Source organism: Bombyx mandarina, chromosome 18 (genome assembly GCF_030267445.1).
Source record: "Bombyx mandarina strain Sakado chromosome 18, ASM3026744v2".
NCBI classification, from domain to species: domain Eukaryota; kingdom Metazoa; phylum Arthropoda; class Insecta; order Lepidoptera; family Bombycidae; genus Bombyx; species Bombyx mandarina.
The window spans coordinates 2,333,368-2,360,861 of NC_143224.1; the positions used below are offsets into that span (position 1 = coordinate 2,333,368).

The following is a 27,494-nucleotide window of genomic DNA, read 5'->3' on the forward strand; positions in this document are numbered from 1 at the left end:
ATTACATGTCATAGCACTCCACAGATTTTGTGTTCTTAATGGAGATAATTGTTGGTGCTATAACATAGCAACTCTTCCTAATAGCTTATTTTGTACAATCACAAGGCAGAACATGTCTTTTAATAAAAAGTCATAAAAAATATTTTTTGTTTAAATATTGGGGAAATCGCAATAACGTACGTACGGTACGTATTTCTAAATTTATGAGGTCTATAAGGACTTATAAAAGCATAACTAAAGTACTACCTATCACATCTCAGAACAACAAAAACAATATGACCTGATTTACGAACATTACGTTTTCTAACCTAAATTATCCAAGTTCCAATTAGATGTTTATTGTCACACTCACCAAATAGACTGAGAACGGTACGCATAGTAGAAACAGCCAGATATAAAGGTGGACCGTGTTGCAAAACAAATTTTGATGTGGATCATAAAACCATCCCCCAGTTAAAGACGCCCAAACACCTTGACGCAATATCTCTAGTGTTTGTGAACCCATTTTATCAACTATCTCCACATTTCTATAAACACACGTTACACATACACTTCACTTTACGAAAATCACAATGTAATCTTCACTTTACAGCGATTAATGCGAAATGTTACCCTTCCTGCCATTTTGGTTCCAAGTGTACGCGCGAAAATAGTCTTTATCAACATTGACTTAGAGCAACAATCTAGGCTATCATACCAGTAAGAAACGTGAGAATTAATGAAATTCACATAGATGTAATATATTCATCATAAAAGATATTCATCATAATTTTAAGGCTTCAATGCATACATTATTAATTATGTTTAGCAATTTAACTCTCGCAAAAAATATTTTGACATTGTGTGCAATTTGTCTAATGTCAATGTCATTTTTTCAAAGTACCTATCAGCCATAGACCTATATAGTAGGGACACGACATATTGTTCTATACGTACAATTGCTTATATAAATAGCACCCATTTTGAAGGCACATACATAAATATATATCTATCTCGTTCTTACTCAGCACTTTAACTCGCAGGAAAACAATATAACAGTATTTCAGTGCGTACATAAAATGAAACATGAATATACGTAAATATCTCCGTCTCCGTCTAATGAGGCCGAAAATCCGCCATGTTTAGCGCGCCAAATGTCATTGTTACGTCAGTTCGGCCGTCTGTTTTGGGTTGTACATTATTTATTGACTATGATATCGATTTAATATGATTGATTATATAAAATTTCATAATTTATCATGCTTAAAACATACAAAAATAATTATTAAAACTTATTTTATAGGATCTCAAGAAAGTCGATGTCCTAAAACTATTATCTATATGTATTTAAATTAATTATGGAGCCCTCATCCGAAAAATCCATTTTTCGGTCGGAATCTATTGATCATGACACTAATCATAAATATGTGTCACTTTAAAATATGTCATCAAAACATATTTAGACATTCTGTTTAGATATTTCGGGAAAAAGGCTACCGACAAAATCTCTTCGGAACTATTTAAATAAAATAGTTTTATTCCGCAGTGAGTAACACACTATTGTAAATTTGTTAAATATTTAATAATTAAGTGATTTTAGAGAGGAAGTCACAAGGAATGACGTTTGTAATTAATGAATAAATGTTCTGTAGGTGTTTTTTTTTTCACGCGGTCCCTTGATAAGTTTAAAATTTGAATCACTCTCAAGCGAAAGTGATTCAAATGGTGCGGCGCACCTTCCTTGAGGTGCGCTGCGGTAGTATGTTACGGACTATAGAGTCAGCAAAACAATTAAAATAGATTGTAATAGTCTAAGAAAAACACGTACTCAAAATACGATAACATTTAGCATGCTGGAAATGGGCTGATGGCTTTGAACTACGCCATATCTTTATGTTTTGCGACAAACGACAACTTTATAAAATCAGTGTAGCAACTTTTAAAAATCATCATATCGTTTACTTGGCAAATTCGAAGGACGAACTTGTCTTAGATTTCACCCATCTAAATCATATCATATTTGCACAATTCTACAAATAAATAATACTCAACAATATTTAAAATAAAATGAGCCAAGAACGTTTATCGATAAAACCTGATAACATTGAAATCTTTTGTACAGCACTAAAGCCGCCATGTTTTGTGGCCAGATGACGTCACAGTGGCACGAAATTTTGGTTGACGTTTCATTTCCATAGGTTTCCTACTTCATTACTATCAGCCAAAGAAAGTGCGGCTGCTCACAATACTGTACAAAAATAAATATTTTAAATTTTTCAGAAACTAGGTAGGTATCTCCAAGTATTTTTTATATACTTAAATACAAATCTTGACGAATTTCTAAAGGATTTTATTTTTATCAATCGGCTTATCTTCTACTCTAGTACCACTACAGCAAGTTCATAACAGGTGTAGCGCGACTCACAGCAGTGGACAGTCTGAGACGATGATAATCATGATGATGATGATGTAGTGCGACTCTGCAAATACATTTTGTTCGAATTTTGCGCTAAGATGCCATCTGCCTGAATGCTAGGAGCATTCCCATTAATAATAATTTTTCATTTAAATAAAAAGGGTTCAGAAGAATTTTATTTAGAACTAGCTGACCTGGCAGACTTCGTAGTGCCTCACGCCATGCCAATCAATAAATGAAAGAAAACAAAAGGAATCCGTCCAACAGGGGACACATCAAAGGAAAAACAAAATTGTTCTTTTTATTTATTTCCGAGCATTTTCATATTTTTCTACCTTTTAAATCTTCTCTGGACTTCCACAAATAATTCAAGACCAAAATTAGCCAAATCGGTCCAGCCGTTCTCGAGTTTTAGCGAGACTAACGACTATCAATTCATTTTTATATATATAGATATTGAAAATATATTTCATTTCGATTTAATTTTAATAAGTTCTAATTTTATTTCATGATTAGCACAGCAATTAACTTTTTTACTTAAAAGACCGGAATCCAGATGTCTTAAAAATAAAAAAAAATTGTCGAGACAGCTGGTGTTATTTATTTAAGTGTTTATTTATTTTCATCATAGACATTTGAGACATTTCCATTTCGCAGTTGAGCTCAGGAAAGGAAGGAGAGGTGTTGTGCATTTATAAATAAAAACACGTTTAACAGCAACTGGTTCTAACTAAAATAAAAATAAAATCATAAGTATATATCAAAAATGTCTGACGTTGAAAAACTTTTAAAACAAGCAGCTATGCAAATAGGTGCCGGTGGAAGCGCGGGTTTTGTGGAAGTGTGTATTATGCACCCACTGGATTTGGTCAAGACTAGGCTTCAAATACAAAGTAACAAATCAGCAATGAAACCATCAGATCCACATTACTACAGCGGTATTATAGATTGCATGAAAAAAATGTATAGGTACGAAGGTTTCACCTCATTTTGGAAAGGTATTCTGCCTCCTATATTGGCAGAAACCCCTAAAAGAGCTGTTAAATTTGCAACTTTCGAACAATACAAGAAGCTTTTTATGTTCGGATCAGATACTCCTACGCCACTCGTAAGTAAATAGTTTAAAAACCTGGACCAGAAAAAAATCATTTCGTAACTGGCTACAATCTGTATGATCATGTTAACTGTAAAGCTTTATAAAATAATGACGAATAAAAAAAGATCAAAACCTTCATATTAGATCTGTAAGTGCGTTGCACACAGTATAATAAATAAAAATAATTTAATAAAACAAATAAATAAAATGTCAAGTAATGAAAGTGGATCCTTCACAATGTAGTTTAACAGTAGTATTACTGATTAAGTTGTATTCTGTGCGCTGACTATCTTGTTGGATCTTCTCAGTGGGTCTCGATTCCCATCTGGTGGTAGATTCTGTCGAGCTCTGCTCTTGCTGAGGTTATTGTTAGCAAATTCTCTCAGGTTGTGCCTGTGAGCTCAACTACCCATCCGGGCGTAGCTGAAAAATAGCCCCTTAGGCTATCAGCGGATAGGTAGGGGAAAAAAAAGTGGGTACAACCATCTGCTGTGAATGAATCATAGGATTGAATACTGGGGCATTCAGCTGATCTATTACACACGGCTAAACCTTGTATTGCAAGGTGGCTGCATGTGTATGATGATATTTACAGTCTTCAGTAGGTACTAAACAAAAAATGGACTCTGAGCCCACAAGTCATCTCAAACTTATCCAAAAGCTTTAATAATGTTTGAATCTTAGAACTTAATTAGCGCGTTTCAATAAGTTCTTTATTATACAAAATAATTGTATTACTTTTTTTCTACAAACCGATACAGCTTTAATAGATGCTTGAAATAGCATGAGCTAGTCATCTAATTGTCTACTCATTTTCATTTATTCTACAACAATACAATATGTCTGTAAGCACAGATATCTGGCATTCAAACTTTTATAATTAAACATTACAATTACTTTACTAGAAAGACAATTATTACAAAGATTTAATAAGAATTTATTACAAAGATTTGTGGATATCCAACTATATGTTGTTGACATGTAATTCTAAGATAAAAAAAAACAATATTATCTTTTGATTTTCATCCTTTAAATTCAAAGATAAACAAGACAGAATAGTGTCAATATTAATCAAGTACATTAAATGTTACAGATAAGATGCTTATATCAAAAGCATTATTTGAAATTCATTGCGAAAATTAAACAAAATGTACACAATGAAGTTTTGATAATGTAATCTTGTACAATATGTCAACAGAATGATGATTGTTTAAATATTGTCAGTTATCTAAATAAGTTTCTAAGTATAAAAGTTGGAACATTGGTGGCAAAGGTGATTTGAAATTGTAACTAAAATGAATTGAAAATATGTAACGAAAGTTTGTTATCATCTAATGTAATTGTGTAATAAAAATGAAACCCGCTAAATTATAATTTGCGAAATTACCGGTGGTAGAACCTCTTGTGAGTCCGCACGGGTAGGTACCACCACCTCGCCTATTTCTGCCGTGAAGCAGTAAAGCGTTTCCAAATCGTTTAAAGTGGTATATTGGAGCCCATAGACACAGACGTCAATGCCGTCAGTCACCCAAGCTAAAGCATCAGGTAAAGATTTGAAAAAAAAAATCGGTTGTCTGTAAAGTCGGCTTACTGACGATAGTTGAACGTGACGTAATAAGAAAATACGCCTCAGAGCGAGGTAACGCCGCATGAGTCATGTTTTTTCGTGCGTGCAGCCGGCTCCATCGAATTATAAGACGCTGTCACGTCAAAAAAATACATGTCAATGATTCGCATGTATCAAAAGTCATACTCACAACTGAAATTTAATTTTCACATACCCACCCACCCTTTTCAGACGTTTTCTCTGGCAGGACTAGGAGCCGGAATCACGGAAGCTGTCCTAGTGAATCCATTCGAAGTTGTCAAGGTTACACTTCAATCGAACAAGTCCTTGGCCACAGAAATTCCCAGTACCTGGTCGGTTACGCGGCAGATCGTCAGAGAACACGGCCTGGGCTCGCGAGGACTGAATAAAGGACTAACAGCCACGATAGCCAGGAACGGAGTCTTCAACATGGTGTATTTCGGATTCTATCACAGCGTCAAAGGATATGTACCGGAGTATCAGGTAAGTTTATTAGTTTCTAATCGAAATAGCCTTCCAGCTGCTCCCAATTTTCTACGTCAAATACGGATTGAGCTTGCTGGTTCACGAACTGTGTACTTATATCTGAAGAGTTAAAAATAAAATGGTAGTTATAGGTTTGAAATACATTAAACAAAAGTTATATTAATCAGTGGCACAAAATGTCATGCTAAGCTTGCGCAGACCCAAATGAGTGTTTCACTGGAGATTTTTGGACGTGTGTTAAGTGATTTTAAATTAAAAATATATTTTCTATACATACATGTAAATAAAGTTTTTTGTTACGATTGAAAGAAAATAGGTTACAAAAATTAATGTACAACCAATACAATTATAGAAAAGTATAATTTAAGTAGAACTTAAATGCATTACACTTGCATACAATAAACGATAACTTATTTCTATCCGGAAATTGGTCGCTAAGTGGTTGTTAACAAACAATCTTGTATAAAACCAACGTTAAAATAGTTTTTGTTTCAATTGTATAGACGGATCAACGATTTTACTGCTCACTCGCTGTTAAATGGTCACCGAAGATATAACCATCTTGAGACACGAAGGCCTCAAATGTAGGATAACGAAAATCCCATATTTCAAATCAGAACGAATGAGTACTTCGCGGCATAAATAGGCAGGGTGAAGGTGGTATATCTTCCCCTGTGGGCTTAAACTCTATTTGAAGTACAGAAAAAGCTCTTTATTCGCGGGGTATATGATATTTGTATTTTTTTACCTACCTATGCTGATAGCCTTGAGAGGCTATTTCAGCTTCGCCTTGACGTGTAGGTGAGCTCACGGGGCTCAAACCAGAAGTGTTGCTAACGCTGGCATAAGCAAGAGCAGTGCTTTGCAGAGTCTACCACCGGATCCGAAACGCGACCCACTGAGAAGATCCAGTGAGAAACTCAGTGGGCTGTATGTTCTGTAAATATGCCGCGAATACAGACACCGAACCGTGAATATGGAAAAGCACGGATATTCGGTTGGATGCCTACATATTGGAAACCTTTTTATCATCGTGTAAAGAAATCTTTAGCTATTTGGTCGCATTTTTTAACTCACTAATAGCGAAAACTCTAATGAAGGAAGGACCTATAAGGAGGTTTGACTGTAATTACGCAAAATATTGTTGTGAGTTTTGTAAAATTTTGTACCTTTCTGTGGTATTTGAACATCGGCACAGTTACATCGCTCGATATGAGTACACCGGGCGTCTTATCCTTTAGGCCGCTACGACCTCAATATTCTTATCTCAACACTTCTTCGAATGTTAGCGTTGGAAAAATACCGCCTTATCTGTTACGTAAATAAATGAATGAATTTTTTTTGTCACATCACGCCGATATGTTGCATAAGCGGTTGTTGTCAGTTGCTAGCATCGCGGAACTAATTTTACTAGTGGATCACCGCTAGTGAAATTATAAGTTTGAACATTATTATGGTTCTATTGTCAAAGACTATTATTTTAGGTACTTCTTATAATCACAGATTTCGCCAAGACTACATTATAGACAAATAATATTAAAGACAAACAATATTAATCTATTCTTAATTTGACCAGCCTCTAAACAATAACAAAAGTTTGACAATAAACGAAGAGTATTTAAATGTATGTCATATATGCGGTAGTGTGTGTTATGTTTCTTTTATTAATTTAATGTATTTTTTAGGCATAATTAAAATAAAAATAACCTTCTGCACCCCTTCTATATATTCTCTATAAGTGTGGGAAATTTCATAGTCCTCCGTCCGCGCAATTTTCGTAAAAAAGGATACAAAGTTTTTGCTTCACGTATTAATATATAGATAGTTTGCTGTAGTATCTATCACATAAGTTTTGTTGCAGAAGAAGTTAATCATATGATATAGAAAGAAGTCTGCATTCGGCGTTTTTCTGCGTCCTGCGTCAAATAGCCCTTTTTATCATAGCCACTCCACTCCACAAGTCATTTCTGAAAATAAAAAAAAAATTATAATAACCTAGTAAGGAACGCCTAAAAAGTTATAATGACCTTTTATGATAAGAGGTCATAATATGAATAGTCGGACTGATTATTTTTTTATTACTTAGTTGGGTGGACGAGCTCACAGCCCATCCGGTGTTAAGTGGTTACTGGAGCTCATAGACATCTACAACGTAAAAGCCGCCATCCACCTTGATATATGAGTTCTAAGGTCTCAGTATAGTTACGACTGCCACACCGTTCAAACCGAAACGCATTACTGCTTCACGGCAGAAATAGGCGGGGCGGTGGTACCTACCCGTGCGGACTCACAAGAGGTCCTACCACCAGTAATTACGCAAATTATAGTTTTGCGGGTTTGATTTTTATTACACGATGTTATTCTTTCACCGTGGAAGTCAATCGTGAACATTTGTTAAGTACGTTTTTTATTAGTAAAATAGGTACCCGCCTGCGGGATTCGAACACCGCTACATCGGTACAAATGCACCGGACATATTCACTGCATAGTATAAAACAAAGTCGCTTTCTCTGTCCCTATATCTGTCTGTATGTCCTATGTATGCTTAAATCGTTAAACTACGCAACGGATTTTGATGCGGTTTTTTTTAAAGAGTGATTGAAGAGGAAGGTTTATAAAATATGTATAATAACATCTATTAAATAGTGGAGAAATCAGTAATAAATTACAGTTTCCGAAGCGAAGCGAGGACGGGTCGCTAGTATAATATATATTATAAATTGAGAAAAAATAAAGTAGATCTATGTGAGATGAGAATTCACAGGCAGCGGCATGACTATGCTCTCGGTCCGGTTGCTACCGCCACCACTCGACGGGCTTATCTTTCGACAAAGACGTTAAAAGAAACACGCTATTGTCATTGTAATGACAATGAAACAGTGATTTGGCAACAATGAGATCGTAAATGCTGTCACTATGAATCCTTATCGTAAAATTGGGCAAAGTCATTTTATTTATAAAGCACATAATCTATGATTCTTATCAAAACATTTCAGTATTCTTTTAACATCTAAAATGATGAGTTTCATGAAGCACAAAAAAGGAGCGATTGATTTAGGTTTTCGATTTTGATTTCAGGATCCGTTATCAGAGTTTCTGCGGAAGGTCGCCATAGGGTTCACGTCGGGGGTCCTGGGCTCGTGCGCGAATATTCCCTTCGATGTCGCGAAGAGTCGGATCCAGGGTCCCCAACCGGTGCCGGGCGTCGTCAAGTATAGTTCCACGTCTGGCGCCATCATAATGGTCTACAGGGAGGAAGGGTGAGTGTGGGATGTTTAACGACGAAAGGAAGATCTTCCACTGAGCGGGGGTGATATTGCTCGGTAGACCGACGGTCCGAATGTTGTTCGAAACTTGTATATATCGACGCTTGAAAGGCAAACGTGACTAAGCGACAATAACTGCTTTATACATAAAATGATAGGCAATAACCATATTCGATGCGTAACAAAAATATATTTCTAGGTCTATTAAAATCATTTCAATCCTACAGCTAGATTCGTTAAAATAGAATTTTTTTCATGTATTTCAACTTTAAATTAGTCTACTGTAAAGTTCACGCATTGTCGCTTAGTCGCGTTTGCCTTTCAAGCGTCGATATGTAAGCTTATCTTGAAAATGTCGTAAGCGAGATTCAGGCATCTGTCAAATATCTTGCGGTGCACTGTGTGTGCGATACAGTGAGATATTAAAAATTATACATTGCGCGTCCCATCATGAGAGATAAGCTCGAAATCTCAATTGTATAGTATAACGGATGTTCCTTTTAAAATGTTCCTATAAATGACATTGAAATACAACTAGCGCCACTCTGCTATTGGCTATGATTATACTGTGTCTATGTCACGTACTTGAATAAAAGTTAGTCTGAAGTCAATCTTTACTGCGTTTTAATAGGTTATGGGTCCAGCGCCATATGTTAAAATAAAGTCTAAAGTCAATCTTTACCGTATTTTAATAGTTCCAACCCTTGAAATCGGAACGCTCGATTGAAATATAATAGGATCGCGTTACTTATGTAATATTTTATTGGTTCATCTTGTTCAAACTTTATTTATTTTGTTAACTAAAATAACTGAATCTCTATAGGGATTCCTTCTTCTTTGTCTCCACCTTATCTCACTAGGTGGGGTCGGCACAGCGAATTTTTCTATTTCATTCTCTTCTATCAGTTGTCATCTTAACACTCACTCCTCTCTCTCTCATATTATAATCATTCACACACTCCATCCATGTCTTCTTCGGTCGACCTCTTTTCCCCTCTACCTTGATGTTATACCTTACCTCTATCCAATCTCTGTAAGGACATTGGCACACATATGTACATATTTTTAATTGTTTGTATAGTTAGATCTTGAACTCTACTCTTAATGGCCACATATGCATTTAAGTGGACATAAATTTTTTTAAATGAATATTCTCACTGTTTTTGTTATTTCTTTTTTTTTTTGTATTTACTTATTGAATTGTCTTAAACGCACTGTGGATGAACGCAATGGCTCCAGGTAGTATGGATGAACTGTACTTCGGTGGCGGGCGGTGCGATGGTAAAAACGAGATGCCGGTATCATCTCGAACAATTCCTCAGAGCACTCCCCATGGAACATACGGTACAAAATACAGAGGGAACCGAAGTCCTTCCGCAGAACCAGAGTTTCCAAACAATCTGTGATAATGGGTTTATCGACAATCCGAAAGTCTCTATCTTAAATGAAAGCATTCGAACAATTATTAACGTCTCACAATGTTTAACCGGTGATAGGTCGCGCATAGCCTAAAAATATAATGTACCTTAATGTGTACCGTTTTATGTAAAAATAATCCGCTTTCTCTAATAATGCTGGCGCGAAGCCAGCTCGACCGAATTATGCAGCTCGTCTTAAGTATTACGATGTCGAGAATGCATTATCTACATCAGAGTTCCCCAAACTTTTTTGTGTCCCCTTGCAATGTTTTTCCGTGTTGGGTAGACCCTCTACTTACCTGATATTGATTTCCTGTAAATTTCTAACTGTAGTAAAGTTTAGTGTTAAAAACTGAAAATAAAAACACATGTTAATTTATACATTTATTAATTGAATTTAAATTAAAACCACTCAAAATAAAATTTTGTATCTGTAATGTAAAATATACGTAACATAAAATAAACTATAAATAAAATAACATAAGCAATAAGTCAATATTTTTAGTGAGAAGGATGAACCTGATGCTTTAATAATAAATTATCAACATTTGGCGTCAATTTTGTAAGGGTTTAATCTTAAATCTCCTCGGCTAATGATGTCTTGATACTATAAGATAGTATGATGTAAGTAAATAGGTACTATCAGTGTATGTGATGAGATTCACTATCGTGGACCCCCAAATTTTTTTTCGCTGACGTAGACCCCTTGCAGGTTGTCATAGACCCCTAGGGGTCGATATAGACAGACCACTTTGGGAATCACTGATCTACATCGTGTCCGATATTTTATTGTGTTTATTGTTGTAGGGGAATGACACCCCTCCCCGCTTAGCTGTTACTATGCAGTTATAGCAATGAGCAACATACGTTAGTCAGTCAGTTGTTAACGCGCAGCGATCCACCGCGGTCTCTGACGCGAATAAACATGTAATTATACTCAGTGTTTTATTGACCGCTCCGATGAGGTTTCCGGAGGAGAGCGCACAATAAACCCTCAACGGACAATCAACCAACGCACACGGCTCCTCCTTCATCTCCCTAAAATCCTCACATTGTGTTATAACTGGTGGTAGTACCTCTTGTTAGTCCGCGCCGTTAGGTACCACCACCCTGCCTATTTCTGCCGTGAAGCAGTAATGCGTTTCGGTTTGAACGGTGTGGCAGTTGTTACTATACTGAGACCTTAGAACTCATATCTCAAGGTGGATGGCGGCTTTTACGTTGTAGATGTCTATGGGTTCCAATAACCACTTAACACCAGGTGGGCTGTGAGCTCGTCCGTCCATTTAAGCAATAAAAAATAAATAAAGGAGCAAATTGCTGTTCTTTATTGTCAATAGTGACGTGCAGTTAGTCATAAAATTTATCGAATGTATTATTATATTGGGAGACAAATTTTATTTTTTACACTGATTTCTTAACTATATAAGTTCGAGAATAAATTCACATTTCATATCACTATTGTAATATGTCAAAACGGCGATCATAGCGTGCCGTAACAATAGTAGCTTGAAAATATCCCGCGCTGTATTCAAGACTTGCTTAAGAACCATGATATGCATGATATCATTTATTATGAACTTATTTCTAATACGGTTCAAGACATTTAAAAGGATTGCACTCCCCGCATTGACTAATTGGATTGAACGGACATACTTTTGGATTTACCTTAACATCGGATTTGAAACAAGCACCTGGAAATATAAATAATTTTTATTGGGATTCCACTATTATTGCTTATGGATTTGACTTCGATCAATTCAAAACATCGGAGTGGCTTGGGCCTTATGACCGAGAATAATAAGACATGACAACAATAAGATAAGACATGGCTTCGGCCTTATGATCAAGAACAATGAAGTCGTGGCTTCGGTATTTAAAACTGTGGCGGGTAGCCATCATACAACGCAAGATAATTGACAGATCCCTGAATCTCGCATACGACATTTATAAAATTTTATACATCGATATTAGGGTTATCTATGTAACTACATAGTTACACTACAAAACTACCAAAATTATTACCAAGAACAACACGACCTGGCTGTATGGGCTAAAGTCCTTTGCCTTTCCCATTAGGGATAAATTAATATCATCATCATCGTAAAAATAGTAAACTTTATTAACTACGCTTCTTAACTTGGTTACTTCAAATTAGCCACGTCACTAAAGAAAATTCTAGAATGAAATCGAAATTTCTAGTTGATAATGCAATTACAGCTTTATCATTGTTCTTAGTACCTTTTAATTCACTGGTTAGAGTAAACAAACAACATTAAAAAAAAAAGTATATTTCTCTATAAATAATTTTGAGATTGGAACGAAGCCAAAGTTTGATGTCTGTTGGTATTCGAAAATAATATTATAAAAAGAAACCACAGCTTTTTGTTCGTTGCAGCAATTTGATATTAAAAATATCTCGGGCGTACTATGTAGTTATAGATGTCTCTATTCCGGCAATACTATTCTGAAATTGTTGTTAGCGCGATTTAGGCTTGTTTTTTTTTAGAAATCATTTATTCGCTAAGCATAGTGATAATGATTTATTACGTAAGTTAAAAGCAGCGTGTATGCTTTGTCATTATTTGACATGCGAATTTTAGTGCAGTGCAAGATATTATCATATATAATTTACCATTCATTCATCCATAATTGAACTAATAATTTTAAAGCCATTTATTTTCAATGTCGTCCATAAGAAAATCACTTATGTGATAATAATTTTCACTAATAAGATTATCTTTTAGTTTTTTCTTAAAATGAAAATCGTCTATGTCTCTTAATTTCTTTGGTAGTTTATTAAATATCCTAACGCTCGTACCTAATATACTACATATTATTCTTTAATGTAGTTCCTATTCTTTGTTACTCTTGTGCCAAACTCCTACTGCGTTTTTCGCCGGATCTTCTCAAAAGTGGATCTCGATCAGTTAGTAAATTCAACGAAGCACTGCTCTTGCTAGGGTTAGTGTTTAAATTCTCTCAAGTTGAGCTCACGTGGGCTCTCTACACGTCCAGGCGTAACTGGTATAGCCCCTTAGCTACAAGCAAATAGATAGGAACTGTTATTAAATAAACCAAGCCGAGGAGGTCGTGCCAGTAGCTAACCTCACCCCGGACCTTCCGTGGTGAGGTTAGCTTTAGTTAGCGTCTGAGACGAAAATAACTTTTTGGTATATCAGTGCTTTTACACACTGAGTATAATTGTTTTATCTATACTAATATATAAATCTACAGTGGTTTTTACGGGTGTTCCGTTATAACTACTGAACCGTGCATCCGATTGACTTGAAACTTGGTATCCATGTAGAAAATACATGTACTTGATGAATATGCTAATATTTATATGAGTGTTGGACTCCCTAATAATAATGACAATAAACAATAATGTTAATTTTAAATGCCCAGCGAAGCGGGGGAGCACGGCTAGTTATTACTATAACCTAATGGACAAAATCGATGCCTCCAATGAACACTACGCTAACTCCAAATTCGTAGATTTACAGGAGGAGCATTTAAACGAAAAAAATTGATAAAATCTTTATTATTGTAGATATATTTATGGTTTTTTTGTGTAGATAGCTTATTTACCCTTGCTTTGAACCCCATTAATAATGTTTAATTGTAATACTTTTAACACAGTGAAGCGATTTGCGTGAAAAATGAAAATTTCAAAATTTTGAGTTAGAGTAGTGTTCATTGGAGGCATCGAAATAAAAGCGGGAAATTGTTTTTTTTTTCAGATTCCGCGCTCTGTACAAGGGTTTGCTGCCGAAAGTTCTAAGGTTGGGCCCGGGAGGAGCGATAATGCTGGTCGTTTACGATTACGTATATCACTTTTTAGAAAATAAATTTCAGCCGAAATCAATATAATTTGTAAAAAAAAACCAAAAAATACACCAAAGAGATGACATATTGTACATATCTCGGACTTCAAGGCTTATGCCGGATCAGTGCTCAATCAAATCACTAATAGGCTTAGTATTTAAAAAAAAAATTAATGAAGAAATATTTTTAATATGAATTATATGATAATATATTATTATATAAAAAAATTACCTGCATTGTACAAAATGGTATTTTTGTAAACGATAAGTGCCTTATATACAAATTGTACTAGTTTATAGTTGTTTTCTATTCTGACGGTAGTTTTACAATCGTTAAAAATGTGTACACAGATTTTAAAAATATAACATATCACTTTGGTTTAAAAGCCCAATATTTTTATTATCTGACGAACTATTTTCAAAGTTTATTTATTGAAACTTGCACGGTACACCAGATAAGAGAAGCTTTTAATGTAACTTAAGAGAAATGCGGTGGCTTCACATAAAATGTAAACGCATTTTTGATATTAGCGCCATCTGTTGACGGATGTGCGAATTGCGTTAACTCATGAAACATTACGTGAAGATCTACTATCGTAATGAAATGGCGACCTAATCTTTGACAGTTGATTACCTAATTTAGATTAATTTAGAATTGATATCGAATTTTTACTGGTGGTAGGACTAATTTAGATTAAATTAGAATTGACATCAATTTTTTACTGGTGGTAGGACCTCTTGTGAGTCCGCACGGGTAGGTACCACCGCCCCGCCTGTTTCTGCCGTGAAGCAGTAATGCGTCTCGGTTTGAAGGGTGGGGCAGCCGTTGTAACTATACTGAGACCTTAGAACTTATATCTCAAGGTGTGTGGCGCATTTACGTTGTAGATGTCTATGGGTTCCAGTAACCACTTAACACCAGGTGGGCTGTGAGCTCGTCCACACACCTAGGCAATAAAAATAAAAAAAAATTTTTTCTATTAATAGATAATCTTTTGCGTAGTGTCGAGAATTGAATAACTAAGTCTGCGTGAAGTGTACTTAATTTTTTTTTATTTCCATTTCACTCATTAATATTCATTTGTTGTTATGAAGATTAATCCAATTGCTTGTTCAAAAAATTCAAGTTTTGATGTGACAGTGATTTCTTCCCACTGGCATAATTGTTATAGTCGCGCAGCTGACAGATATTGGCATGGGAACTGAATAAATGACACGATTTTTGGGAAACTAATTTTATTTAGTTTAATACACAATTTGAAAAGCATTTATTTTAGTGATTCTACTCTTATTTTATAGGATTTATGTATTTTCGGGTGCAATTATATGCGAAAATGTTAAGTGAAAATTTATTGTATTAATTAAATATTAATTGTTAATAAGAGGGCTTTTATTTTAAATTGTTTGTTAAGAAACAGTCGTTGTTCATGGACTGATCAGTTCGAAGATGTTCGTGAGGCAATGTTTTTAACCCTCAGACACAGCCCACTGAGTTTCTCGCCGGATCTTCTCAGTGGGTCGCGTTTCCGATCCGGTGGTAGATTCTGCGAAGCGCGGCTCTTGCTAGGGTTCGTGTTAGCAACGTCGTCAGGTTTGAGCCCTGTGAGCTCACCTACTAGTTAAGTTTACGCTGAAATAGCCTCTCAACGCTCTCAGCTCAGTAGGAAAAAAAAAGCACAATGTATAAAAATAAAACAATCGCTTACTTATAATTTATATTTAAACTTATCAAAATCACTTCAATTTATTATTGAACTTTGGTACAAAATATGGTTCTAATAAATTAAGACAAACCGCCTATTAAAAATAGTTCTCTGTGATTTCTTATCGTTATTGATACAAATCGATCAGATTTTAACCCTTTAACTGCCATGTAGGTTCAGGATTGCCTAACTTTGTCTTCTTTTGGTATGGTATTTGGTATGTTGTAGTCTTTAGGTCTCTTAGAAAATAAATTAATCACAGTACCTATCGTTCGGATTCGAGTTTCCTACGAGTGACCTGCATAAGAGTCAAAGGGTTAAATTAGTTTTAGAGATGCGCAATTTTATCTATGGAGCCGGCATTCAAAGGGGCATATAAATCGTTAATTAAATTATACTAGCACTTTGTTATCGATCGTGTTTGTATATTTGCGTTAACCTCTTTGGTAAGGTCAGTGGTATTGAGGACATGTCAAATTAAGTCTATATACTATTATTTAACGAGTCTTCTATTATCGTTTAAATGGGTGGACGAGCTCACGGCCGACCGGGGTTAAGTGGTTACCGGAGTCCATAGGAATTAGCAACGCAAATGCCGTCACCCATCTTGAGATATGAGTTCTAAGTTTTTACAGTACAACGGCTGCACCACTCTTCATATCGAAACGCATTACTCCTTCACGGCAGGGTCCTTGTACCTATTCAAGCGGGCTCACAAGAATCTCCAAAAAAACCTTAAATTTTCCCGATATTTCGGGAACTCATAATATGAAACTCAGGAAGAATAATAGTGTAAATTTGCGTAGATATAACGTAGACCTTTTTTGTATTTCATAGATGCGGTGTCTGCGCTCGCTTGACGTTAAGTGGTTATTTAGGAGCTCAATCAAAATTTTATTGTATAATGGCCGTTTCAAGTTCCACACATGGATTAGTGGCAGGCAGCCAGGAAAAGCTCAACTTGCAATTTAATCCACTGGATTTCTCGTCGGATCTCCTCAGTGGGTCGCGATTTCGATCCGGTGGTAGATTCAGCGAATCTTCGCCTAGCCCTCTTGCTAGGGCTAGTGTCAGCAAATTCTCTCAGGTTGAGTCCGTGAGCTCGTCAACACATTCAGTGAAGCTAGTATAACTCCTCAAGATAAGTGGGTCACAGACAAAAAGGTGTCAGAAATAAACAAAACAATTTTACCTACCGTGAGGACTTACTAAACTCACCCAAAAACATTCAAATTTACAAAATTATTGGCTCTCTGTGACGGCATTAAGTCTGAAAAATCTAACTAAAATCTTCCTATAATCTAATAAAATCGGGAAGTACTATTTAGACCAGTTTAGCGTTTATAAGAACGCAAACTAAGTCGTCATGTTCACTTTGGAGCTCCCACTTTACTTCCACTGTCACCTTAGGATAAGACTTCAGGATAGGCAGTGTTGCTTTATAATCCACCTGGGTTCCCTCCTGGAATAGAAGAACAAAAAAATTGGTTTCTTTTATTGCATATACGGGTGAATAAACTCACATTACTACGTGCTATAATCACGCATCGCCGACACCCAATTTAGATTTATTTAAAATATCTATAACGTTTTAATAAAGTAGTATTACATTTAATTAATGCTCAATTCATGAATAAAATAAAACTTGTAACTTCATTGGGGCCCAATGTACTTTACTAAAAAATGATGTTTGTCTTGTAAGTACAGGACTCAGTTGAAAAACTTTGAGTTAATGTAGGTCATTAGCTTTTAGGTTTTAATTGAGAGGATTTTAAACGTTACTAATCCAAATATGTTACATCTCAAGTCACTCCCGGTCTCTAGCTTAAGTAGAGCGTGCTCCAGAACAAACGAGTGGGTATCGCTGTCCTGTGTCGCTACAGTAGGGCGTTTCGATTTGCCGATAGCGCGGTAGTTAATGGTACAATTACCAACGCATCAGAGACTTCGATTATGGGTGTCGTGGCGTGTAACCTCTTTGACAGGACATAGACTAAGACTGAGACTTGACAGGTGAATCGAAAAGAAACAAAAGAAAGAAATGGAACGAGGCAGACGAGACTGGCGGAAGGCAGTGTTTTCAATGCCTTCCTAAAAGACGTACACGAACTAGACGACGACGAACGACCCGACCGTTCACATATATGGTCGAGTGGGAAGATCGGTACTTTTTGGTTAATTCACACTGGCACACTAATTTTATTTTAAAATGAGAAAATATAAATGACAGATATAAAAATTGACATGACGATGTTACGAATATGTATGAAGTATTTTTTTGAAAGAATAAAAGATTTTGTTGTTCCACTAAATATCCACTAGAGATCGCCATACCATCCCACATCTTTTTGGGGGTACATAATTTAAACGACAAACGAACAAACCAACCGTTCAGTGGGTGAAGGTTGATAATGGCGCGTTGCGGGACTAGCGCGGGTAACGGGGCTCATGTTGTATTAGGAAGGTAAAGACGGGTATCCTGGTTCTTTCGTACCTTGAGGGGGCAGGTCAGCCCGTTGTCCTTGCACGCGTCAGACTCCGGCAGGGGGAACGGTATCGGGATGTTCATGATGACCCCGTGAACTTCTGTATTTATGCGATCGATGTTGTGCACTGGAAATTCAAAACATATAACTCTTTGTTGCTACGGATCGCTCGACGAACTCACGGCCCATGCAGCTTACCTGGTGCTTACTGGTTACCGGAGCCGAGAATTTGTTAATTGAGCTATCCACAGACACGAGGTCAAAGACCCAATCGTATTATGGCGACGGTTCGTGTAAATGGGAACGTTTTACTGGTGCTAGAACGTCTTGTGAGCCCGCACGGGTAGGTATCACCAACCTGCCTATTTCTGCCGTGAAGCAGTAATGCGTTTCGTTGTGAAGGGCGGGCCAGACGTTGTACTGTAATAAACGTGAGACTTTTGAACTCACGTCTTAGGGTTGTGACGTAGTTGATGTGTAGTTCTGAGTTCCGGTAACCACTTCACATCAGATGAACTGCAAAGCACGACTGTTATACATCAGTAATAGGCAAAGTGGTACTTATCCTATGTTTGTTTTGCCGGTTTGATTTTCGTTACACGCTCATCGTGGCAATGGTTGGAAAAGGCTTTTTAGGCGCTTCGATTGTGGGAAAACACATAGTATTTTACTATGTATAGGAAAATCATGCATATTATGATGCTTTTGTACATAGGCCTAGATATTCTGGCCAGTCTTGTGCTGCTTGCATCCCGCATTTTCAGAGTATCATAACTATACACTGCCTTCGCCAATCCGTATACAAAGTGTGGCGATTGGTAACCCCCCCGCTCCCAAGATGGTTGATACGAGGATTGGGACTTAGGAATAGATAGGATAGACAGAGTGAGAGCACTACAGGACAAGTCACGATCCTCAAGAAGAAGGGAAAAACTGCGAAGGAAGGATTTTTTTCTTTTTCTTTTATTGCCTAGATGTGTGGACGAGCTCACAGCCCACCTGGTGTTAAGTGGTTACTGGAACCCATAGACATCTACAACGTAAATGTGCCATACACCTTGAGATATAAGTTCTAAGGTCTCACTATAGTTACAACGGCTGCCCCACCCTTCGAACCGAAACGCATTACTGCTTCACGGCGGAAATAGGCTTTGAGCTCTGGTAACCATTTAAATCCATGCTGAGTCATGAGCTCTTCCAGTTATCTAGGCAATGAAAATATGAATAACAATAAGAAACATCACATGATCTTCATTAAAACACCACAACTGATTCAAAACTACTAATTTCGTAAATCTTAACTGACCCTGACTGAGAATTTTAAAAAGAGCCCTTAGTCACCAATCGATCATGCGTTTGTAGGTGTAACATATAAAATTCAACAATTTTCCTTCACCCTGCAAACCGAAACGCATTACTGCTTCACGGCAGAAATAGGCGGGCCGGTGGTACCTACCCGTGCGGACTCACAAGAGGTCCTACCACCAGTAATAGTTAATATTACGTCGTATAAAAATGGTATGTAATGTGTAAGTTACGAGTATTCCACTCACATGGTGTAAACTGCAGGCCGATCGTGGCGTCTGTGTTTCTCTTCAGTATACAGTGACTGGACGACTCTTCACATCCGCTCACCGTCACGTTGTGAACTGTCGCTAGTTTGGACCCTGTAAAATCAGAATTATAACATTAACTTTACAATCGCTCGCCTATTTTAATAGTCATCTCTTTGGTTGGGTGGTTGCTGATCGATTGCTATTTCACTTTTTCTTTTTTTTTCCTGCCTAAGCTGATAGCCTTGAGGAGGCTATTTCATCGGAACCTTAACTAGTAGGTGAGCTCACGGGGCTCAAACCTGAGGACGTTGCTAACACGAACCCTAGCAAGAGTCGTGCTTCGCAGAATCTACTGCCGGATCGGAAACGCGACCCACTGAGAAGATCCGGCGAGAAACTCAGTGGACTGTGTCTGAGCGTTAATTTACTTGTCGAGCCCTTCGTCGCAAGCGATGGGTTCGACGAGAACGGTGACCGGTGCTTGAGGTACCTAAAAGCACCGTCAGTGGATCGGGAGGATCCTAAATGACGTGTTTGCTATTTCACGAGGTTTGGCTTTGAGACAGTATTTTTGTGAAATTTTTTGCATAGTTCTTCTATATGGGCGTCCTCGAAGTTTCTTGTGTTAAATAGTTATCATAGCCCATCTAGAAGTCGTGACTTATGCATGTCTAATGCATACGAGAAAAATCCATCGTGTTTAATTAAGTTTTTTTATTTTTATTGCTTAGATGCGTGGACGATTCCACAGCCCACCTGGTGTTAAGTGGTTACTGGAGTCCATAGGCATCTACAACGTAAAAGCCGCCATCCACCTTGAGATATGAGTTCTAAGGTCTCAATATACATAGTTACAACGGCTGTCCCACGCTTCAAACCGAAACGCATTACTGCTTCACGGCAGAAATAGGTGGGGTGGTGGTACCTACCCGTGTGGACTCACAAGAGGTCCTACCACCAGTAAACCAGTAACTTGTCTTATATCTTTAATTAATTAATCTGGCTTTTATAAATGGTGTTGGCCCGATGTTGCTGACGAAGAATGTCAATAAAAATATTGTTGTCAGTGCTTAAGTTCATTTATATAATAAGTGGTATTTCTTAATCTTCTTCATTTATTATTTTCTTTGGTTGGAAACGAGTTGTAAACATAATTAAAGCTAATTTTACGGTTCGATCTTGTCTTTGTTATTTATTGTCATTATTTATTTTTTGGGCGTTTCGAATATTATTATTCAGTTTTCGCAGTCACGACAATTAAGGCGTTGTTAAATTACAATTTAATATTGTGCTAACTGGTTTTTTTTTTTGTTTTTTTTTTTTTATTGTCTTTATGACGCCTAGCCGGACAGAGGTACTCGCATGCCAAGTGTAAGCTTATTTAAACAAACTAAATGGGTTTTTTTCTACCTATGTCTTGCCTTTAGGGGTTATGCCAGCTAAACCGTGCGAGTCCAAATGCTGTCGTCCAGTTTCCTATATAAACGTTTCTATTGCATTAGAACCACCGTCTTACGTCGTTTGATTGTTTCGTAATAGAAAGGCTGTGGTGCTCGCCAGCATATAAGGTAGGAAATAGGATCAGAGATGAATCATGAAGATATTTAGTTCGAAAATAAACGCCGAAAATGCTATGAGTACATTTAAAAAAAACATTTGCGTTCGCTTACAAAACTTTACTAATCAGTTGACGACTACATCGATTCTTCTATACCTATAAAGTATCCACGAAACGTATGATACATAAAAAATACTGGTCACCGTTTTTACAATTCCAAAATAAAATTGATACAATGGTTAAGCTATTGTGGATGATGCATTGAATTGACTCAATTTATCAGTCTTCTGAATCATTGAATTTCGACACCGTGTAACGTTATTATTGGATGAGCCGCTATTGTGTCGACAACAATGACGTTTGACGTTTACATCGCTGTCAATGAGTCATCCAATGACAACTACAAGTATAAAAGTTCAGAGTATTGGGGTTGGGTTTCCGATCCGGTGGTAGATTCTGCGAAGCATTGCTCTTGCTGGGGCCAGTGTTAGTAACACCTCCGGTTTGCGCCCCGAGAGCTCACCTACACGCTAGGGTAAAGCTGAAATAGCCTCTCAAGGCTATCAGCATAGGTAGGCAAAAATGGCGCTTGTTGTATATACGCGCTGGTTCGACAATAAAATTGTAATTGGCGTGTAATTTGTATTACATTGCGCTAACTGCTCGCAACATGACAGACGTGCATCTTTTTCTAACGCGAGCGTTATAGGGAAATGGACAATGACTAGAGGAATAGTTGAGAGCATTAAAGTAATTATTACTCGCGGCATCGCCCGCGCGGTCAAGGAAAAATGCAGTGTAGTTTTCCGTGAGAATGTGATGTTTTTTCGAGCTCAAAGGTAGCATTGTCAGTCTTCTAACCTAAAACTAATACGTTAAAAAAATCATGACGATCTGTTGCTTTGTTTATTACTAATTTAAATGTGAAAGTGTGTTTGTTTGTTCACCGTTCATGTCTATACGTATTTCAGGTATATATTCGTATTGTTAGAGGCATGCATTCTTAATCATTTACCATTCATTAGTTATAGATTAAAGATAGATTCGCCAACATTGTTATTTGAAAGAAAAAAAGTATTTATTTGGTGCAAAAATATGCTATGCGACCTTGCTTGCTACATGATATTATTTACATCGCGCTGTCATGCCCTCTGGTAACCACAATGACATTGTCTATCGATAACAACAGCGGTACAAAAACTGAAAAAATTAAATCCTCGAATAACGTTCGAAAAAGCACGTCACTGTGAGATCTTCTCCGTTGCCGATGCTCACGTGCAGGATGCACAAATTTTCTTACCGGTCACCGTCTAACTAAACCATAGACACAACCCACTAAGTTTCTCACCGGTGTGCTTAGTGCGAGTTTTTTAACGTTCTCGATAGCGTAAAAGTTAAGTCAAATTTGTATGTAGTTGAAACAGCGCCCCTAGTGGCAAACGTAGGCATACTTTCCAACATCATACAAATTTGAGTTAACTTTAACTCTATCGAGAACGTTAAGAAACTCGCACTAAGCACACACGGATCTTTTCAGTGAGTCGCGATTCCGATGTGATGTTAGAATATGCGAAGCATCTTGCTAGGGCTAGCAAATTCTGTCAGATTGAGCCAATGAGCTCGCCTAACCGTTCGCGCGTGACTGGAAAAGACCCTTAGACTAACTATCACCGAATGGGTAGGAGAAAAAAATATTTCAAAATGGCCGTCTTAATAAAGTCAAAATTTAAAAATGATAATTTTTGGATATCGTTCAGCGCCGCAGTTTGTTTGCTTAATATTTTTGTACCTATTCAAATTTATATGTTATCAGCGTAAAATAATACAACATTAACAGCTGTAATCAGTCATAAATGAAAATGGTTCAATGACCTGTGATTTGATTGAACTCGCAGTAATTAACATAAAGCATTCTCTGATAATTTTGTACATACAATTTGTAATCAGAACTCTTTGTAATGCGACGATTAAATAATATGAATGATTTTACCTAAACCATACAAAATATGTATGTATAATATAAGTATAATATAATGTAAGTATAATGATTAATCACTTCAGCAGAAGATCAAATATTGATAACTTGCTAAGAGTCTGCTTAATATAAAGTTTAGATTATTACACATGGCAATACATTACAATGTTTTTTTCTTTTTTTTTTTCTTAGATGGGTGGACGAGCTCACAGCCCACCTGGTGTTAAGTGGTCACTAGAGCCCATAAACATCCACAACGTAAATGCGCCACCCACTTTGAGATATAAGTTCTAAGATCTCAGTATAGTTACAACGGCTGCCCCACCCTTCAAACCGAAACGCATTACTGCTTCACGGCAGAAATAGGCAGGGTTGTGGTACCTACCCGTGCGGACTCACAAGAGGTCCTACCACCAGTAAAAAACATTACAATGTTTTCTGTGTAGGTATGTATATAGGTATGTACAGGGTGGCCCATAAGTCCTTTGAAAAGTAAAATTTGAATAAAACGAACAGGGCGCGCGTGAGCGGTGCATGGGAAGCGTGGGGAGTAGCTTCGGTTTCTGGGAATTTAGTCGCGATGGAGCGTTTTACCGGAGCGGACCGTGCGTTTTGTGTGCGCGAGTTTTATAAAAACGACAATTCGGCAACCGTTGCGCGGCGTAAATTTCGAGAACACAAAGGTTTACACAGCTTTGACGACACTCCAACTCTTCAAACGATTAAGAACTGGGTTGCTAAGTTCGAGGAGACCGGTTCGACGTTAGATAAACCGCGGTTGGGTCGCCTAAGGACGTCACGTACGGAACAAAACATAGACACAGTGACACAGTCTATTCGCGAAAATCCGACACAGTCAACTCGTAAGCGATATGTGGCTATGATCGAAGAGTTTTTCATACCAGAATTGCAAAACTTTTCAGGCTTTAATGCCAGGACGTGGTTTCAACAGGATGGGGCCACTTCTCACACCTCTAACACTGCTATGCCCAGTATCCGTCAACTTTTTCCTGGCAAAGCTATCTCTAAGAGAGGAGACATTTCCTGGCCTCCACGTAGTCCAGATCTGACCCCGATGGATTTTTTTTTGTGGGGCTACCTTAAGGCTAAAGTATACGACACAAACCCGCGGTCAATTGAGGCCCTAAAAGAAAAGATTCGCAGAGAAATGACAAGCATTTCAGCAGTGACGTGCCGCGCAGTCATCGACAATTTTAGACGTCGTTTGCAAGAGTGCCGTGATCGCAACGGATTACATTTAGGAGATGTTATTTTCAAAAAATAATTCCCGTTTTTTAAGCTTTTTATGTAAATAAAAATTTAATTCATAATGTAATTAGTTTTATTTTAATAATTTTTTTTCATATCAAAGGACTTATGGGCCACCCTGTATATATATATGTCATTCTACGTGCTCACTTCAAAATATCAGATGTTATGACTTCAAGTTAACCTATTGCACATGCTTTATCTGGACCATTAGTGACTTAACTTTGAGAGTAGTAGGTCAATGACATCTAGAACCCTCGAGATTAGAGGCAATTGGTCCGACAACGACAATTTGAACTTTTGAATTTGAAAATTTTAATTGGTTTTCACGCACCATTCGTCGGTTTTCGTAAAGCAAGCATTTATTATAGAAAATTTATTTGGTAATTTCGTTCAAAGAGTACTGACTCGACGGTGGAATAGTTAGCGGCTCTGACTATTGCGTCATGGGTCATAGGTTCGAATCCCTCGTCGGGCACAAATTCGTGTGACGAAGAGATTTGTTTACTCTTTGTCTGGGTGTTCATTATTTATATATGTACATAGGTATGTATGTATGTCAGTCTCTAGCGTGCATGATTTGTTCCCAGTTTTTTTTTAATTGTTTTATCTATAGAAATTTTTTTAGATTAAAATATAGAATCCCCAAAAAAAGTTGGTTTTGATGTCGTTCTTTTGTTTATAAATCTTTTCAATAAATTATTGTACGAATATCTGATATATATGTATGTGTATTTTAAAATTACCGAGCCTGTGGGTTATCTGCCGTGATAAAATCAGGCGTTCTGATGTAAGCGGCGGATAGCCGTTATTCATTTACAACTGACACTAATGTGTCCACATTTACAAGCAATATTTACACCGTGGTATCTCTAAGCTTCCGTAGCCCGCTAAACGCCAAGAAGACCGTCCTTCTTTTGCCTATGAATCTACGATCATCATCATTCTCCTGCCCTTCTCCCAGTCACCTGGGGTCGGCGCAACATCTTTTCTGCTTCCATACTCCTCTATTATATACTATGAACCTACGGTCATCGAAAGAGAGAAAAAAAAAATAGTTTTCTTTGATGTTTCGATTTAAAAATGACATTGTCTATTTCACTCCAGTAACTCTTGAAAGTTGTTACTAGAATAACACGGAAGGTGGAAACCTCTTTTACTTGTGATTTTACATGTGAATATATTATTATGTAGTTTCAGTAAATACTTCTGATCTTGTCATTGTTCAACTGAATATTTATTGTTTTAACATAATGGATTTGGTTCTACCCAGACTTTCTTATTTTCTGATATTCCCTGAGAAATCGGTTTTCCTTGGTCCCAGTAAACGCCTTTCAATAAATCCTCATTTAATCGTAAAAAAGCAATAATTTTATTTGCGCTGACACTTGTCTACCAACCCACTGAGTTTCTCACCGGATCTTCTCAGTGGGTCGCGATTCCGATCCGGTGGTAGATTCTAAGAAGCACTGCTCTGCTGGGGGTGTTAGAAATTCTCTCAGGGATGTTATATTTCATCCCATATCATCTCATTTCATTTAATTTCATCCCAGTTGATTAATGTCTCAAATTAATCATTTTCATTTCATTTCACTCCATATTATCATTTTTCATAAAGATAAGAATATAAATTAAAATAAGACATGACTTAAAGGTCTTAGTTACCAGGTCATAAAATGACTTAAAAAAAAATAGCCCGTGATCCCACCTGCGTGAAGTTGAAATAGCCCTTTAGACTAAAAAAAACTTGTCTACCCACAGTATTGTGTTTAGCCTTTCAGATTATTTTTTTAATGTGAAATTACAATTATTATCTTCTACACTAATTACGTAAAATGAACAAAAAAAAATACGAGGCTAATTGACATTGACAATTTTTATAAACAGATCCATTGCTCTGGTTAAAATATGCGAATATTGTTGTAGGCGGTACATAAAATTTTCATTTGGTATTTAAAACTCTTAAACGTTATTTTGTAATCAAAAGGTAATCAAGGATGGTTTGTTATCCTTCAATCAACATACGCTTCAGTACTTTCTAAGGTAGGTAAAATTATACGCCAATTAATGCTTGTACGTAATACTGACTGAACACAACACTGCTCACATCAATAATCGTATAGTTTCAAATATGTACGTGTGTAAGCAACAACAAGTAATTTTTGAAAATATATAAAAACCAACAAGTAAATCGCTCATACCGCAATCTTTGAAGAATTTAGCCTCAGCACTGGCCAAGAGCACCGCCGCAGTGATGAAAAACAACATTTTTGTTAACAAAATGAGATTTGGATCGATGAAAAATAATTATAAAACCGCGCGCTAACGTGTTCACGACTCGCGGGCTTACGGTCAACTGGACGATGAAACAATTGCGATTATTGTTAGGCGACTTCTATTGGCTTATAAAATGCGCAGGCGCCGGTCAAAGATCATGCAGGATCAGATAAGTCAGATGTTTCTTATTGAAATTTTTAGTAATTTTATGTTCGGAGAAACATTCTCGACTAACTAAATGGAACTATTATATAACAAAACACACGCATACAAAGTACCAATTTATAAGTAAAGCTGCTTTCAGAATACGCTATATTATAGTGCCATATAGTATAGCAGCGTATACGTAACCAATAATATATAGTACAGTACAGTGTGAACGCGTCCATAACAATGTATGGTGCTGTGAGTTATATACTACATGCCATTATGTTATAGCGTAGTATGAAAGCAGCTTATTCTGAGGTTTAATAAAATATCTAAGATTACTGTGGCGGGTAGCCATCATACAACGCAAGATAATTGACAGATGCCTGAATCTCGCTTACGACATTTTCAAGATAAAGCGCATATATACAAGTTCTGAACAACAAC

At 36.9% G+C, this 27,494-nt stretch overlaps 3 protein-coding genes across 4 annotated transcripts in view; 1 reads left to right on the top strand and 2 right to left on the bottom strand.

Moving 5' to 3' along the window:
* The window catches only part of pcx (pecanex), a 40,839-nt gene extending 39,963 nt beyond the window's left edge, over window positions 1–876 (bottom strand). For both annotated transcript variants that reach the window (XM_089734889.1, XM_028181354.2), the window contains exon 1: window positions 353–876. In XM_089734889.1, coding sequence (XP_089591015.1) covers window positions 353–505 — 153 coding nt within the window. In that variant the 5' untranslated portion in view covers window positions 506–876. The remainder of the gene's footprint in view (window positions 1–352) is intronic.
* Window positions 877–2,958: 2,082 nt separating this feature from the next.
* LOC114248231 (mitochondrial 2-oxodicarboxylate carrier) lies at window positions 2,959–15,458 on the top strand. The gene is made up of 4 exons (XM_028181408.2): window positions 2,959–3,503; window positions 5,290–5,562; window positions 8,644–8,825; window positions 13,993–15,458. The coding sequence occupies exons 1-4, from the start codon at window positions 3,162–3,164 to the stop codon at window positions 14,120–14,122; spliced, it is 927 nt and encodes a 308-aa protein (XP_028037209.1). The 5' UTR covers window positions 2,959–3,161; the 3' UTR covers window positions 14,123–15,458.
* Window positions 15,459–15,778: 320 nt separating this feature from the next.
* Window positions 15,779–27,013, bottom strand: LOC114248199 (ecdysteroid-regulated 16 kDa protein). The gene is made up of 4 exons (XM_028181361.2): window positions 26,825–27,013; window positions 19,819–19,932; window positions 18,274–18,392; window positions 15,779–17,241 (listed from the first exon to the last, which is right to left on the bottom strand). Exons 1-4 carry the CDS (start codon window positions 26,889–26,891, stop codon window positions 17,104–17,106), a joined length of 438 nt encoding a protein of 145 aa, XP_028037162.2. The 5' UTR covers window positions 26,892–27,013; the 3' UTR covers window positions 15,779–17,103.
* Between the last annotated feature and the right edge of the window lie 481 nt (window positions 27,014–27,494).

Excerpts from the sequence above, each read along its gene's own strand:
- LOC114248231 (XM_028181408.2), top strand. The coding sequence starts at position 3,162 with ATGTCTGACGTTGAAAAACTTTTAAAACAAGCAGCTATGCAAATAGGT. Across the intron at positions 3,504-5,289 it reads CAGATACTCCTACGCCACTC|ACGTTTTCTCTGGCAGGACT; the intron begins GTAAGTAAATAG and ends CACCCTTTTCAG. Across the intron at positions 5,563-8,643 it reads GATATGTACCGGAGTATCAG|GATCCGTTATCAGAGTTTCT; the intron begins GTAAGTTTATTA and ends TTTTGATTTCAG.
- LOC114248199 (XM_028181361.2), bottom strand. The coding sequence starts at position 26,891 with ATGTTGTTTTTCATCACTGCGGCGGTGCTCTTGGCCAGTGCTGAGGCT. Across the intron at positions 19,933-26,824 it reads TAAATTCTTCAAAGATTGCG|GGTCCAAACTAGCGACAGTT; the intron begins GTATGAGCGATT and ends CTGATTTTACAG. Across the intron at positions 17,242-18,273 it reads GGCTGACCTGCCCCCTCAAG|GAGGGAACCCAGGTGGATTA; the intron begins GTACGAAAGAAC and ends CTTCTATTCCAG.